The 14,013-nt window shown below is 60.2% G+C and overlaps 10 protein-coding genes across 10 annotated transcripts; 2 read left to right on the top strand and 8 right to left on the bottom strand.

Annotated features, from left to right (window-relative positions):
• Nucleotides 1-162: 162 nt before the first annotated feature.
• EHS24_003160 (uncharacterized protein) lies at nucleotides 163-983 on the bottom strand (the record flags this gene model as incomplete). The annotated part of the gene is made up of 2 exons (XM_028618859.1): nucleotides 163-822; nucleotides 933-983. 2 exons carry the CDS (start codon nucleotides 981-983, stop codon nucleotides 163-165), a joined length of 711 nt encoding a protein of 236 aa, XP_028472747.1.
• Nucleotides 984-2,095: 1,112 nt separating this feature from the next.
• EHS24_003159 (uncharacterized protein) lies at nucleotides 2,096-2,552 on the bottom strand (the record flags this gene model as incomplete). The annotated part of the gene is made up of 4 exons (XM_028618858.1): nucleotides 2,096-2,198; nucleotides 2,258-2,335; nucleotides 2,391-2,475; nucleotides 2,522-2,552. 4 exons carry the CDS (start codon nucleotides 2,550-2,552, stop codon nucleotides 2,096-2,098), a joined length of 297 nt encoding a protein of 98 aa, XP_028472746.1.
• Nucleotides 2,553-3,149: 597 nt separating this feature from the next.
• Nucleotides 3,150-3,733, bottom strand: EHS24_003158 (uncharacterized protein; the record flags this gene model as incomplete). The annotated part of the gene is made up of 2 exons (XM_028618857.1): nucleotides 3,150-3,448; nucleotides 3,487-3,733. 2 exons carry the CDS (start codon nucleotides 3,731-3,733, stop codon nucleotides 3,150-3,152), a joined length of 546 nt encoding a protein of 181 aa, XP_028472745.1.
• A 789-nt stretch (nucleotides 3,734-4,522) lies between these two features.
• On the bottom strand, nucleotides 4,523-4,775 carry EHS24_003157 (uncharacterized protein; the record flags this gene model as incomplete). The annotated part of the gene is made up of 2 exons (XM_028618856.1): nucleotides 4,523-4,678; nucleotides 4,728-4,775. The coding sequence occupies 2 exons, from the start codon at nucleotides 4,773-4,775 to the stop codon at nucleotides 4,523-4,525; spliced, it is 204 nt and encodes a 67-aa protein (XP_028472744.1).
• Nucleotides 4,776-5,152: 377 nt separating this feature from the next.
• Nucleotides 5,153-5,547, bottom strand: EHS24_003156 (uncharacterized protein; the record flags this gene model as incomplete). The annotated part of the gene is made up of 2 exons (XM_028618855.1): nucleotides 5,153-5,416; nucleotides 5,497-5,547. 2 exons carry the CDS (start codon nucleotides 5,545-5,547, stop codon nucleotides 5,153-5,155), a joined length of 315 nt encoding a protein of 104 aa, XP_028472743.1.
• Nucleotides 5,548-5,649: 102 nt separating this feature from the next.
• EHS24_003155 (uncharacterized protein) lies at nucleotides 5,650-6,182 on the bottom strand (the record flags this gene model as incomplete). Its single annotated transcript, XM_028618854.1, has 2 exons — nucleotides 5,650-5,662; nucleotides 5,803-6,182. The coding sequence occupies 2 exons, from the start codon at nucleotides 6,180-6,182 to the stop codon at nucleotides 5,650-5,652; spliced, it is 393 nt and encodes a 130-aa protein (XP_028472742.1).
• An 804-nt stretch (nucleotides 6,183-6,986) lies between these two features.
• Nucleotides 6,987-7,527, bottom strand: EHS24_003154 (uncharacterized protein; the record flags this gene model as incomplete). Its single annotated transcript, XM_028618853.1, has 2 exons — nucleotides 6,987-7,240; nucleotides 7,395-7,527. 2 exons carry the CDS (start codon nucleotides 7,525-7,527, stop codon nucleotides 6,987-6,989), a joined length of 387 nt encoding a protein of 128 aa, XP_028472741.1.
• Nucleotides 7,528-8,724: 1,197 nt separating this feature from the next.
• On the top strand, nucleotides 8,725-10,500 carry EHS24_003153 (uncharacterized protein; the record flags this gene model as incomplete). Its single annotated transcript, XM_028618852.1, has 1 exon — nucleotides 8,725-10,500. One exon carries the CDS (start codon nucleotides 8,725-8,727, stop codon nucleotides 10,498-10,500), a length of 1,776 nt encoding a protein of 591 aa, XP_028472740.1.
• A 393-nt stretch (nucleotides 10,501-10,893) lies between these two features.
• Nucleotides 10,894-11,349, bottom strand: EHS24_003152 (uncharacterized protein; the record flags this gene model as incomplete). The annotated part of the gene is made up of 2 exons (XM_028618851.1): nucleotides 10,894-10,970; nucleotides 11,019-11,349. 2 exons carry the CDS (start codon nucleotides 11,347-11,349, stop codon nucleotides 10,894-10,896), a joined length of 408 nt encoding a protein of 135 aa, XP_028472739.1.
• Nucleotides 11,350-12,066: 717 nt separating this feature from the next.
• On the top strand, nucleotides 12,067-13,719 carry EHS24_003151 (uncharacterized protein; the record flags this gene model as incomplete). Its single annotated transcript, XM_028618850.1, has 3 exons — nucleotides 12,067-12,223; nucleotides 12,273-13,332; nucleotides 13,380-13,719. 3 exons carry the CDS (start codon nucleotides 12,067-12,069, stop codon nucleotides 13,717-13,719), a joined length of 1,557 nt encoding a protein of 518 aa, XP_028472738.1.
• Between the last annotated feature and the right edge of the window lie 294 nt (nucleotides 13,720-14,013).

Genomic DNA, 14,013 nt, shown 5'->3' with positions numbered 1-14,013 from the left:
GGCCAGAGGCGCCGCAAACTGTATATGTATGACGGGCTATGCATCTCTGCGTTTTTTTGCGTTATGGTACAGATGGGAGTAGGTTTGGAGGGGACATGATGCGAGGTGAGAAGGAGTCGAGAGTGGTGTGCTGTAAGGGTTGGTCTAAACGAGACGACGCGCTCATCCCCTCCTACGAGCTGGCTTGAACGCGCGGCCGACGCCCGTGACGCCGTCGACCTGGCCCGAACTCTCGGCGACGCCGCTCTCACGCAGGCGACGGCGGGTGTCGTCCTCTGCGAGCTTGCGGAGCGCGGCGGCGTCGTCGGCCGACGCCGGGTCGACAGTCGCACGTGGGGGAGCGAGCGAGGTGTCAAACCCAGCAGCCTGCGCGACCTCGCGGGGCGGCATGACGAGCTTCTTCCTGCCCTCTCCAGGGAGGAAGTTTGCTCCGGGACCGCTGCGGCCGGGGAACGACAGACTTGCCGGGACGCGGTTGTCCATGTCGGACCTGGGCACCTCGCTGCCGTCGGGGAGCAAGTAGCCCTGCTCGATGCGCTCTGCCTTCTCCCTGGCCTCGATGGCGGCAATGAGCGGCTGCAGGCGTGACTGGCGCGCAGCGTCCACTTGCAGCTCGGCCATGGTGGGCGGCAGCTCGCGCGTATAGCTCATCCAAGCGGTCCACTGGACGGGCAGCTGCGCCGTGCCCTTGCGGTAGTCCTCGCCCTTGCCCGTGATGCTGCCCTTGTCGTCGGCGTACTCGACAACACGGCGGTCGCGCCCGCCGTTGGCGTCGGGGTGCTCAAAGTATTTGTTGCCTTGGAGGTCGTAGCCGACGGGACGCTGTGCGGGGTCAGTCGTTGCCGGTGAGGTGGGATGGGGGTGAGAGAGGGAGAGTGCAAGTTGAGCGGAGAGTGCGACCGCTGGAGGTGGCCAGCGGCAAGTTTACGTACGTTACGCTTGAATGGGAGCACACGAGCTACCTTGGACCACAGCGAGCTCATTGTTGTTGTGGTTGTTGTTGTTGTTGCGATGCAAGGAGAAAGGAACACAACGGGAGACAAATGTCCGGCTTGCAAGTGGATCGGCGTCTGCCGCCTACTTTTGCTTCCGTCCGATCTACTCAGCCGGATGTCGCTTTGCATGCTCTGTTTTGACCATCTCGCCGTCAGCAACCGCATTGCCGACGATATCAAACAGCACAGAGCTCGTCGGCCAAGCAAAGGAGGTCCATGGGCTGCACATTTTGTCTACTGAACGATCAAACTGCACTGGGCACACGAGAAAATCAACAGCCCAAATCTTTTGGGAGGACTCGGAGCAATGGGCGTGTGTTGATACATTTGGTTAGCTGGAAGTGATTGACTGCAGTACGGTTTGCTTTGGCGCCTCGATGGAAGCAGCCCAGTTGGATGCGTCCCGGCCAAGCTGAGAGACATGTCGTGGCAAAGGAAGTGGATGACTGCGTGAGGTAGGGGTACGCTCCTCGTCCCTCCTGAGGGGCTGGCCCCGTGTTCCAGACTTCCATGCTGCCAGTGTCCACCGGCCCGTCAATGGTGGTCAGTCGTATTATTCGTCCAACGAGGCCACTCGCACTCGCATCTTGGTCCTCAACTGCCTTGCTCCTTAGGGGCTTAGTTTCAAAAGGCTTTCTGGTGCAAGCGATGTCAAAGGGCATTCTCGAGTCCTTCAATCGTCGTGTTGGCCCACTCGCCCCTCTCTGCAAGTTGGGTCTCGTTACCCGCTCGTTGGCCAGTCAGTCCTCTTGTCTGGGTGTCAGTGTGAGTGCGGGTCTGGCACAGTGTTCCACCAGTGAGTGCGCATGCAAACATAGGATATGGTGCATGTGCTACAAGCGTTGGGCTCGGTAGACTCGGGTGGAGGCGCATGACTGTTTCTCCGTCGTTCCGAGCGGTGCAGAGACTCTGGGGGTATTCTGTCGATAGGAGGGTGTGGTGTTCATGTATGAGGCATGGTGGGCGGTAGATATGGGCGGCAGATGAGGCCATCTAGCAACCAGAGTTGAGAGTGCTGCTGCTGGCCGTCTTTTTGGGAGATGAAAAACGGGGCATGCGCTAGCAAGGCGCCGACGATGCGAGGTGGGTCGTGTTCGTGCTTAGAACTTCTTCTCGCTGGGTGCCGGCGACGCGGGGGCGCTGCCCGGCGTAGCGAGCTGCGAGAGCTTGGAGGCGAACGGCATGGGCTTGGAGCCAGGGCCCCTGCGGGTGTGCGTCAGTACCCCCGTTCCAGTCAAAACAAAACACAAGGGTCCACTCACTTCTGGAAATGACGCTGCTTGGCGCCGTTGAGCTTGGCCGAGATGGGGGACATGACGTTGTCCGTGGGCGACATGGTGCTGGAAGCGTCAGCTGGCGCTTCGAGGACTCTAGGAGCCGTAGTTGAAAACTCACCCAACGCTGCTCTTGCCAAGAAGACCCTTCTTCTGGAGGAAGCTGGGCGGCGCGGCGCCGTTGGCGGGGCCGTTGGTGGGCTGGGCTGGGCAATGTCAACCTGGGAAGTCCTTTGCTGCTGTGCTACTCACCGTTAGACTCGCGGAAGACGTTGTCGGACATGGTCGAAGGGGCTTGAAGAGCGCTGTGTCGAACTTACGTTGCTGGGCTGAATGTTGGATATGAGGGAGGAGATGAAAGAGATCAAAAGCACGCGCGTGTTTGTGTCACAATTGAGCAACAAAATATTACGTAAGCGGAAACAAAGGGCCCCAGGGGCGCCAGGGTCGCCAGCACAGAGACAGAGACAGAGGCGGCATTACAGTGGGTACAGTGGACCAGTGGATGCATGTACAAGGTAAGCGCATATGGCAAGCACCTCAAGGGGGAAAGACGCAAAGAGATGGCAAACACAGTGGGGGTTGTAGTAACAACGAGCGGGGCTGGACGGTTTAGAGCTGCTCCGTGCTGGGCCGCAGGGCTGGGGGAACGGGTATGGTGCCACGCTTGCGGGCTTGACGGGCTGAGGAAACATGAGCTGATGGCATACCAAGAGTTGAGACTTACGCGCTAGAATGGGGCATGGGGTGGGGCCGGGGGGACGGGGTTGGGGTTGGTGGTATGCACAGGGGGATGGGGGATGGGGGATGAGGAGCAGCGGTGTGTGGGTGAGCCCCGTGTGCGCGCCCGTGTGCGTGGCGCGTGGCGACGACCAAAGGATCAAGGAGCTGGTGGCGATCCATGGGCCTTGCGCACCGTGATGACCGCCTCCATCCTTCCCACCACTTCCACCGTGAAGTTGAGCGGGTTGCTGATGTTGACGAAGTCGGCCTCTGGCGCGGGCTCCGTGGGCTGCGGGGGCGCAGCGGCAGCGGCAGCGGCTGGGACAGACGGGTATTCGGGGACGGGGGGTGTCGTCACCGACGGGAGGAGGCGCCTGAGCAGGTTGTTGTTGGCAGCGACGGTGGATGAAACGATCGTGACCTCATAGCGGATAAAGACCATGCCCTCCGCCAGGACTACGGTCAGCAAATGTGCATACGCCAGCAACACTCACCGCATACCGCCCGTAACGCGCGCTGAAAGTCTTCGCCCGTAGGGCCACCGGGGGGAGGGTTGGGGCTATTGGTGCCAGCAGGTGGGTTGCCGCCGTCGCCGGTACCTTCGACGGGGTCGGCTGCCGGGGTGGCATTGCTGGCATCGGTGCCAGCAGGCGGGTTGCCGCCGCCGGCACCTTCGACGGGGTTGGCTTGTGGGGTGGGACGGGCCTGGGGGTTCTTCGCTTTATTTTTGTTGCGGCCCATACTTGTGGGTTGGGACACTGAATGGAATGAGGTGGTGGGAAGAATGAGGTGGTGGGAAGAATGAGAAGAAGTGGTGGCGACAACGAGAGACGTGGCATTCTGGTCCGACCCCAACAGAACCCCCCTCCCCCTCCTGGGCGTCGTGACGCAGCGCGCAGGCGCATCAGAAGCCGAGAATCCATCTTCTTCCCACGTTGAGACCTTTACGCCCTGCTGTGCGCAATAACGCTATGCACAACGAGCCCACTGAAAAGATCAACTGCATCAGAGAGTGTGGCAGTTGTTGTGGCAGTTGTTAGTCGCTGGCAACAAAGGAACGGCGGCTGGGATCTTGTGCAATTGTGACGAGTTGGTGGTCGGTCAAAGACCGCTTCTCTCGGCTCGTGGCAGCAGGACGCCGCAGATGGCCTGTTCGCCCAGTGCGCCAGTGCCAATCGCCGCTGTTGTCCGCGTGTCTCCCACCGTCACACCGTCCCCCAACGCCCCACGTTCCCCTCCGGCCTGCGTTACGCATCGACTGATGCTGTGCATGAGTGGGGCTGCGTGGATGTGTGCCCCCGCTAGACCGTTGGTGTGTTGTCGGGGTGATTCGCGCTTCAAACCCCGGTACTGGCAGCCATGATATGTCGCGTACGGATTACAGTCGCAAAACCCCTCACAGTTCAATGGGAGGTGCCGCGCAAGACGAGCTCCAGCCTGCTTGTGGCGGTCTCGTTCTGTCATTACCATGCCCTCGTAAGCACCTCACGGTAATACATACACCTCATGCACCTTCTGGCCATTGCAGCCTCATGCGAGCTGCCGGCCGATCAAACGCACGACATGCTCGTACAGAGCCCACTTTCCCCCTTTAAGCCACTCCGCATCGCCCTTGAGCTCTTTCTCGGCCATCGCCTTGGCCTCTCCTCCCGCCAATCCTCGTCCAGCCCAGCGTCCTTGGCGAGACTGGCGCACTGTCCAGTCAGTAAACGCGAGAAGTACGAACCAAACATACCAGAAGCCTGTCTGTTGCGTTGAAGCTCGCCAGGTCACGGAGTTTCATCGCAAAGTCGCTGCAGGTTAAAATGACGCCTTTGTACTCGCTCACGTGAAGAGATGGGACCACTTTACAGCGATCCGCACTGTCCGGGCTGTCCAGGCGCCGTCGACACGGAACGCCGCCTGGTGGCCACCATGGCGGATGTTGGCAACAATATCCATACCATGGGGGTTCGGGTCCGTAAGGATCATGACCGGCGCGTCCGGGAAGCTCCTCCCAAGGTCACCAATCAGGTCGAGGCACGCCGTGTCGGCATAGCCCTCGAACTGCGGTCAGCAAACCGTCGAGATGCGAATGCACGCACAGATACGATGCTTCCCGCGCCGATCGTTTCTCGGAGGATGCCCATTTCTATCAGTCGCCGGGCTAGGCACTATTGGTCAACGACGTTCTCTTGCTCTGTGTTTCTCGACTCCTAGGATGAAGCCGGGGTTTCCCTGGAAGGTGACGCCCGAGAACGCTTGGGGCAGATCGATAAGCTCTTCGTCACAGCCCATTGGGATTGGGCTGGCGTGCTGGTCGTCCGTCCGCGAGTACGAGAGGTTGCAGGTTGGGCTCGCAGCAATTTTCGCTCGGCTCTCGGAGTAGATACCAAAGGTTGATCGTTTTGCTCCTTTGAAACCGAGCACGAGCTCGTCGATGGCCTGAGTGGCACGTCAACAAGGACCCAACGATCCAACGAGTGGCCAACCGAAACGGGTCAAGAAGCGTGATTCTGACTTACGTTTGCGCGGAAACGCTCCTTGACCTTCAACTCGTGGGCTGCCTTGCCCATCGAGTACTCCAGCTGCTGAAACCAGCTCGCATGTCCTTGCATGATGTTCAACAAAATCAAGGTACACAGTCGACAGAGGAGCGCGCCACCTTCGGGGGAGTATCAGCGCACAAAACTAACGAAACGTCAGTACTTTACGAAACGCCCATGCTTTGACGAAGCGCGGCACGTTCCACCATATCATGGATCATGGCCACAAGATGACGTGTGGCCCTAGGCAAATTGTGTCGTTTACCGGCAAATAAGAAAACGTACCCAGTCTTCAAACTCCTCGGGCCAGGCATGACCGTACGCAGCAGCGAGGTGGTCGCTTTGCGTCGCACGTCGTACAGGTACTCGATGAAGTTCCGTGTCTCGTCTTCTGACTCGTCGTCCGACTCCCCATCGTCTTCAGTGGGCACCGACACCGAGTCATCCATCCTCATGCGCTTGGAGCATCGTGGAGCCGTCGAGGTGGGCCCATGCGTGGGGCGACGTTTCCGTTGAGCGACTGGGGACGGGTGGGCAACAGGGGTCTGATCGGCAGCGGGATTGCAGGCGAAAAACGTCAAGAAGCAGGACAGTACATTGGGGTCATTGAGCTGTTTGACGGCGTCGGCGAGTTCGTCGGTCTTGGCGGTGTGGGTATTCGGCATGGATGCTTGAGGTGAGCATGGTTGAGGTTATATGTGCAGACCCAGCGCCAATGCAGCGAATGTGCCAGTTCTCAACTAACGCCCCCCCCCCCCCCCCCCCCCACACACACGCTAACTGGCTCCCCCCATCACCCGCAACCAATCGACCAAAAACCACAACGACCGTCACCAGGTTCAAAGTCGGAAAATGCGTTAAAAGTGCCACACGCACCTCATGCTCTTCCTCAACCTCCTGGCTCCTGGACCTGGATCGACAAGATTTTGCGCCATAAGAGCAACAACAGGTCACCTATGGTACTGCTATCCGTACTTCGGTCTCAGCGCGCGCGCGCGCGCGGTGCAGGAAAAGCGTGGAGTGACAGCCGTTCGCCACTCGCCACAGGCTTGGCGTTTGTATATATTCGTGCCGTGCTCTCTCTTGGATCAGTATGCCAGGCAGAAGTGAGTAGGACCCAGCGGGCCAAGGGCGTGGTGCTCGTCCGCTATGTTGATGTTCTCGGCGTCACCTGTGGCGTCCTAAGCGTAAATCTAGTGCTGCAAGCAGAGACAGTGTCTATGGACAATGGATGCATGAGAAATCAGAAACACATGCACATATATATAAGCAGCATGACTTGAAGGGTGAGAGAGTAGAGTGGGGGAGAGGCGCGCAACATGGCGGTACTGAACAAACATGAGCTGACGACACAGGGAAAGGCAACTCACATCCTCTTACCAGGTGGCCGCGGGGACCTGTTGCCAGCTCACGTATCACATCACGAGGTGGAGGGGTCCCCTGCTCTGGGGGTTTCCGAGTGGTGGTGGTCAAAGCGACGCGAGATCGGGACGAGGGAGGGGTTGGGCGGCCGGTCCAGTATTACCGGTGGGGCCTTGCTGGATCTCGAGGGCTTGCAGATGGGCGGCAATCGTGAAGAGCTTGGCCTCGAGCTGGGCCAGCTTGGTTTCGAGCACGTGAACATTGGGTGTGGGCACCTCCAGTTGAGCCTCGCTCTGGGCGTCATGGTTGTGCTGGACGACCTCTGGGAAGAGCTCGTCGCTCAAGGCGATGGACTCGTCGACTATGGGCAAGAAGCTGTCGATCCTGGCCGAGAGCGTCTCCTGCGTATCGACAACACGGCGCAGCATACTTGAAAAGGTCTCGTAATCCTCCCTGGTAGCGCTGATGTCGTTGCGGATGGCTGCTGTCAGTGCATGTCATACGCCAGCACCTACAGGTAACAAGGCTGTTGAGGCGATCGAGCTTCTGGTCGCGGGTCATGCTCCCGAGAGCCGGCTGGTCCTCGGCCTTGTTGTCATCGTTGGTATGCGCGGGGGAAGGCTGATGGAGTGGGTCTTGAGGAGGCATGAGGGGTGAGGGGCTGGTGGTGGTGAGGTGTGAAGATGGAAGAGAGAGCAGTGACGAAGTGGGATGATGGGCCCACAGAACAACTGGGGGTCAACGCAACAGGCGACGCCCTAAGAAGCATCGGTCCACGCTCCATGCACGCGGACTGACCAGCAAAGTCAGCCTCACCCGTCTCCAAGTCGACCAGTACGCCCTGTGTGCGCCTGTGCAGATGGACGAGGAAGGACAGTGGTACAGTGGAGAAACCTCTGCTGGCCAGCTGTACCAGGTAGGATCGAGGAGGTATCGTGCTTCCAAGCTAATGCCAACAGTATACGGTGCATCCTGGTCGGACAGCATCAGAGATTAGATGTCAGATATCAGAGAGCGGTAGCGGGTTTCTTAATGATGGTGACGGCAACGTGAAAGGTGTTGGGCACGCTGGGGCGTTGTGGCACGGGGACAACGACGGGGCGTGACGAGTGGCTCTGCTGGATCATCGAGGCCTGGGCTCTGTGGATCTGTGGCCTGCGAGAGAGTGGCCTGCAGGATGACCTACAGGCATGACAAGAGGCATGTCCAAAGCATGTCAACTGAAGAGGAGAGCAGCATCGAGGACGCATGTATGGGGCTGCGGTGACCCCGGTGAATGAGGGTGGTTTGTGTTGACCGCACGGCAAAACTCTCCGCACGCGCCGTTGCAGACACATGGTATCCTATGTCGACCGGACCTTTTCCTCCCCTCTTTCGTCCACAGTCCCACATTCCCGCACAGCCCTTCTGGCTACTGGCTTCTGGCTTCTGGCTTCTGACGTCTGGTCTCCCCCTTCGGCGGATCGGCGGCGGCCGAGACGCGACCGAGACGGGCGGCGGCGGTGCTCTGCCAGCTGCGGCCAGCTGCCAGGCGTGTGTGCATACACCACCCCGGTGGGGCAGAGAGGCCCTACCCCGGAAAAAGCTCGGCCCTTTCGTTCGGACCAAAAGAGGTGGGATCGAGAGAGGATTAGCCGTATCAGTCAGTGCAGCCAGTACTGCCGTGTTCGCTCTTCGAGTACGTCGCCCACTTGAGGACTGGGGTGAGAGACCACTCGGCTACATAACAGCGTGCACACGATGCAGCGAGCCCCCATCTTTCTCTCCCCACCACATTCAGCACTGTGAGTTGACGACAGCGCGATCCACCGGCCACCGGCTGACAGACAGCACGAGACATCTGCCATGACCGCCTACCCGTACCAGGATGCCTCGCTGCCCGTCGACCAGCGTGTCGACGACCTCGTCTCGCGCATGTCGCTCGAGGAAAAGGCTGGTCTCATGTTCCACATGATGATCCCCCCCATCGACTTTGACACCGTCGACCCAAAGTTCGGCCTGCCCGCGACTCGCAAGCACCTGGACAACGGACTGGTGCACTTCAACGTCATGGGCTCCTTTGACAAGGCCAAGGACTTTGCCGAGTGGGCCAACAACCTTCAGAAGACGGCCCTCGAGAGCCGCTGGGGCATCCCCATCACGCTGTCCACGGACCCTCGCCACGCGTTCGTCGAGAACCCTCAGCTCTCGCTCCCCGCCGGACCATTCTCCCAGTGGCCCGAGAACATTGGTATTGCTGCGCTTGCCGACCCCAAGAGGATGGAGGAGTACTCGGACATTGTTCGCCAAGAGTACATTGCCGTTGGCCTCCGCATGGCTCTCCACCCTCAGGCCGACCTGGCGACTGAGCCCCGCTGGTCGCGTATCCCGGGCTCGCTCGGCGAGGACTCCAACCTGGCGACAGAACTCTGCGCGGCCCAGGTCCGTGGCCTGCAGCAGAGCGCCGACCTGGGACCCACGTCGGTGGCCGGCTGCGTCAAGCACTTCCCCGGCGGTGGCCCGCTCAAGAACGGTCTCGACAGCCACTTTGCTTGGGGTACCGAGCAGGTCTACCCTGGCGACCAGTGGGAGTACCACCTCAAGCCCTTCCGCGCCGCCGTCGCCGAGGGTGTCCGCTACGTCATGCCCGCCTACGGCAAGCCCGTGGGCACAAAGTTCCCCGAGGTCGCCATGGCCTACAACAAGCCCATCATCACCGGCTGTCTCCGCGAGGAGCTCGGCTTCAAGGGTGTCGTCGTCGCGGACTGGGGTGTCCTCACCCAGGTCGGCGACCCCGCGGTCATGGGCGACTTGGCCACCGCCAAGGCCTGGGGTGTCGAGCACCTGAGCGTCTCCGAGCGCGTGGCCATGTCTCTCGACGCTGGCGTGGACCAGTTTGGCGGCCACTATGAGCCCGACCTCGTGCTCCAGGCCGTCAAGGAGGGCCTTGTCCCCGAGTCGCGCATCGACGAGAGCGCGCGCCGCATCCTGCGCGACAAGTTTGACCTGGGCCTCTTCGAGTCCCCCTTCGTGGACGCCACCCAGGCTGAGGCCATTGTTGGCCGCAAGGACTTTGTCGAGGCCGGTCTTACCGCCCAGAAGGACTCGGTCACCCTGCTCAAGAACGCCGACCACAACGGCAAGCCCCTCCTCCCCCTGGCCAAGGACGCCAAGGTCTACCTCGACGGCTTCAAGAAGCCCACCGAGATCGGCTTTGCCAACGTCGTCGACACTCCCGACGCCGCCGACGTTGCTATCGTCCGTCTCGAGACTCCCTGGACGGCAACGGGCAATGGCTTCTTCGCCAGGAGCTTCCACCACGGCAACCTCGACTTTGACGCTGCCACGCTCGCCAAGGTCGCCGAGCTGGCCAAGAAGGTGCCCGTGGTCGTCGAGATCTTTGCCGACCGTCCGGCGATTCTCGGCTCGCTCGACGACGACGCCACCGCTGTCCTGCTCTCGTTTGGCGTCAACGAGTCGGCCCTTGTGGAGGTGCTGCAGGGCCACTCGCCCAAGGGCAAGGCGCCGTTCGACATGCCCCGCAGCATGGCCGCGGTCGAGAAGGGCAAGACTGACACGCCGTTTGACACCGAGAACCCCTTCTACCGCTTCGGACACGGCCTGCGCTACCCCGAGGCATAGGGTTTTGGAGTTGGCCCACATGACACAAGAATGTTGTAGTTAGTATGCACCGTCTGTGGAAGTAGCAAGGGAGGGCCAAGCAGCCACGTCGCCAAGGGACAAGTCAGAGTCAGGCCAATGCTCTCGATTGAACGTCAGGAGGCCTTATCACAGCACCCACACATGCAGCACCGTCGTTCCGCCTTGCCGCGACTTCTGTCTCGTCCAGGGGCCGACCTTGTAGCTTGCAGACTACGATCTTTTGCTCGCTGTAAAGGCGGCTACCGCCCAAACACAGCGTTTACCCTCCCATGAAATTTCACTACTTTGCTGCCTCACTGATCACTGAGCCACAACCTGCACGATTGTTTGCACACCTGCATCCTGTATCGACTAAGAGGATCATGGCGTGCCCTAGCTTTCCTCTCCTGTGTCGTTCACGCCTCCCAAGTTGAGCTCGGAACGCGGATCCGAGGTGTAGGCGGGTCCGGCTGAGAAAAACATGAGCTGGAGGCACCAAAATCGGTCAAGAAACCTACCACGTTTTCCTGGTAGGTCCGGCTGGGCCCCGCCGGAGTGTGTGGGTACCTTGACCATGGAGCGAGCTGCGCTTGTAGATTCTTGGATGGCAGTGGACGCAGTCTGGTTTGAAGCGGGCACAGAGGGCGTCAACTGCAGGACTTTTGTCACGAGCTCTTGGTGTTGGTCGACGAGCTCCTCGACTCGTTCTTCGAGACGCTGCTTTTGGCGTTCGAGGTTGGCATTGCGGGAGCGCTCTGCTGCCAGCTGTCCACGCAGGTCTTGGAGTTGAACCTCGCTGGAGTCTTCTGGCAAGCGCTGGAGAACGCGTTGCAGGAGGTCGTGCAGCATGGCAATATAGCGGACGAGCGCTGGAGTCAGAGCATGTTGCACCTCTTCACCTACTTGTGAGGGTCGCCTGTCCGAAGTTGGGGTGGTCGGTGAGACCCCCCCCCCACCGCCTGGGGGAACGTTCCCCGATTGAGACATCAGGTGCGAATTGGGAAGAAGAGACGAGACGCGTGTTGTGTTGTTGTGTTGTTGTCAGAGTCTTCTCTCAGCAACCGTGAGCGCCTGGTCCCGCGTGACGGAGTGGGGCGTGCATATGGACTGATGGGCAACTCAGCGCCCTAAAGGACAGGTCAGAGAAGAGGTCAATGATGTGCTTGGACGTTAAGAGTTCGGCAGACCAAACTGGCGAAATCAAACTGGGGAACTCACTTTCTGACCGCCGGCGATATCCGGGACGTTTGTCCAGTCACCGCACTCTCCACCAGACACACCTGCTCCCTCGCCCCCGTCCGCAAGGGACGAGGTAACGACGAGGACGGGTCGCACCTGCTTGTCCAATCCCAGTCGCGAAAGCTGTCACTGTTGGTGTCATGGGAACGCGTCGCCGCCGGTTACGCCGCGGCCGCGCGCTCGTTGTGCGGACGCGGACCTTGCGGGGCCGAAATCCGGGGAAGAGACGGACAAGATGGAACTACCTTTATGTATTGGATGGGAAAGACGATGAGAGATTGCCTGCTCCTCCCATCGCACACAACCTCAACCGCACGCAAAACGAACATGGCCAAGCAGCTCAAGCCCTTCACCCGCGACGAGGTTGCCCAGCACAACAAGCAGGGCGACCTGTACGTCATCATCGACAGCTATGTCTACGACCTCTCCAAGTTTGCCCGCCTCCACCCTGGTGGTCCCGGTGTGCTGCTCGATGCCGATGTCGGTGAGTGCACGAGAAGGCGTGTGTCTGTTCTGATCTGACGCTTCACCAGCCGGCAAGGACGCTACGACCGTCTTCTTTGCCATGCACCGTCACGAAGTCCTCCTGAAGCCCCAGTACCAGCGTCTCAAGATCGGTCAGATTACCGGCGAAAAGCAGAAGATCCGCACTCCGCAGGCCGACGACCTCTCGCGTGTCCCCTACGCCGAGCCCATGTGGCTCACCCCGTCGTTCAAGACTCCATACTACAAGGACTCGCACCGTGCGCTGCAAAAGGCGATGCGCAAGTTCATCACCGAGGTTGTGGCGCCCGACGGACAGGCGTGTGAAGAGAATGGCAAGCGCCCTTCCCCCGACGTCCTCAGGCAGATGGCCGAGAACGGCATGAACCACATGCGTATGGGACCCGGGGCCCACCTCCACGGCAAGGTTCTCATGGGCGGTGCGGTCAAGGGCGAGGAGTTTGACTATCTCCACGAGCTTGTCGTCAACCAGGAGCTCGCCCTCTGTGGCGCCCGCGGCTACATTGACGGCTGCCAGGGCCACATGGTCATTGGACTGCCGCCCATCATGAACTACGCCAAGGAGCCGCTGCGTACCAAGGTCATGACCGAGGTGCTCGAGGGAGAGAAGCTCTTGTGTCTTGCGATCACTGAGGCGTTTGCCGGCTCGGACGTCGCGGGTCTCCGCTGCCGTGCCGTCCGCGCCGAGGACGGGTCCGGATGGATCATCAACGGCACCAAGAAGTGGATTACCGGCGGTACCAACTCGGACTACTTTACTGTCGGCGCCCGCACCGGCGACCACCTCACCGTCTTCCTCGTCCCCCGCTGCGAGGGTGTGAACACGAAGCAGATCAAGACGTCGTACGGCACCACCGCCGGCACGTCGTATGTCACCTTTGACAATGTCAAGATCCCCAACGAGAACATGATCGGTCCCGAGAACGACGGACTGCGCGTCATCCTCGCAAACTTCAACCACGAGCGGTTCATGATCTCGTGCCAGACCGTCCGCTATGCCCGCAAGGCCGTCGAGGAGTGCCTCCTCTGGGCGTCGCAGCGTAGCGTGTCGGGCAAGCCCCTCATCGCGCAGCCCGTCATCCGTCAGAAGTGAGTCTGAGCAGCTCGCTCGTTCCCCCTTGCTAACATTAATCCAGGCTCGCGTCCATGATCACCAAGACTGAGGCTGCGCAGGCGTTCCTGGAGAACATTGCGTACCAGATGTGCCAGATGGACTACAAGGAGCAGTCCAAGTACCTCGCCGGCCCCATCGGCTTCCTCAAGCTCAACTCGTCCAAGATCCTCGCCGAGGTCGCCGACGACGCCATCATGATCTTTGGTGGCCGTGGCCTCACCAAGACGGGCATGGGCCGCTTCATCGAGCAGATCCACCGTACCCGCAAGTTTGACGCCATCCTTGGCGGTACCGAGGAGGTCCTCGGCGACCTGGGTGTCCGCCAGGCCATGAAGCACATGCCCGAGGACCAGAGGCTCTGAGTGAGAGAACAGAGTGCAGGTTAATGTGTACGAGTTACGAAGACGTAATGCCCAAAGAGTGAAAAGCCAGAGCCTAGCCAGTCGAGCTGGGATTGTACCAAAGTAGAAATGCAGCATTCACAAGCATAACAGAAAGCGTTTCGCCACACCGTTCTGCATACGGAGCTTCTTGTGGTTCCACATCCCCAAAGCCACCGCCACGCGGGCCCTCGTCGCCGTGCCAGGCCTTGAGCATCCCGTCTCCGTGTCCGTGTGCACGCGGAAAATATCTCTGCTTGTAAACAAACCGCCCCA

Source organism: Apiotrichum porosum (assembly GCF_003942205.1).
Source record: "Apiotrichum porosum strain DSM 27194 chromosome Unknown scaffold_15, whole genome shotgun sequence".
Taxonomy (NCBI): Eukaryota; Fungi; Basidiomycota; class Tremellomycetes; order Trichosporonales; family Trichosporonaceae; genus Apiotrichum; species Apiotrichum porosum.
Note: the sequence above shows the minus strand (reverse complement) of the source record. Positions and strands in the feature narration are given on the sequence as shown.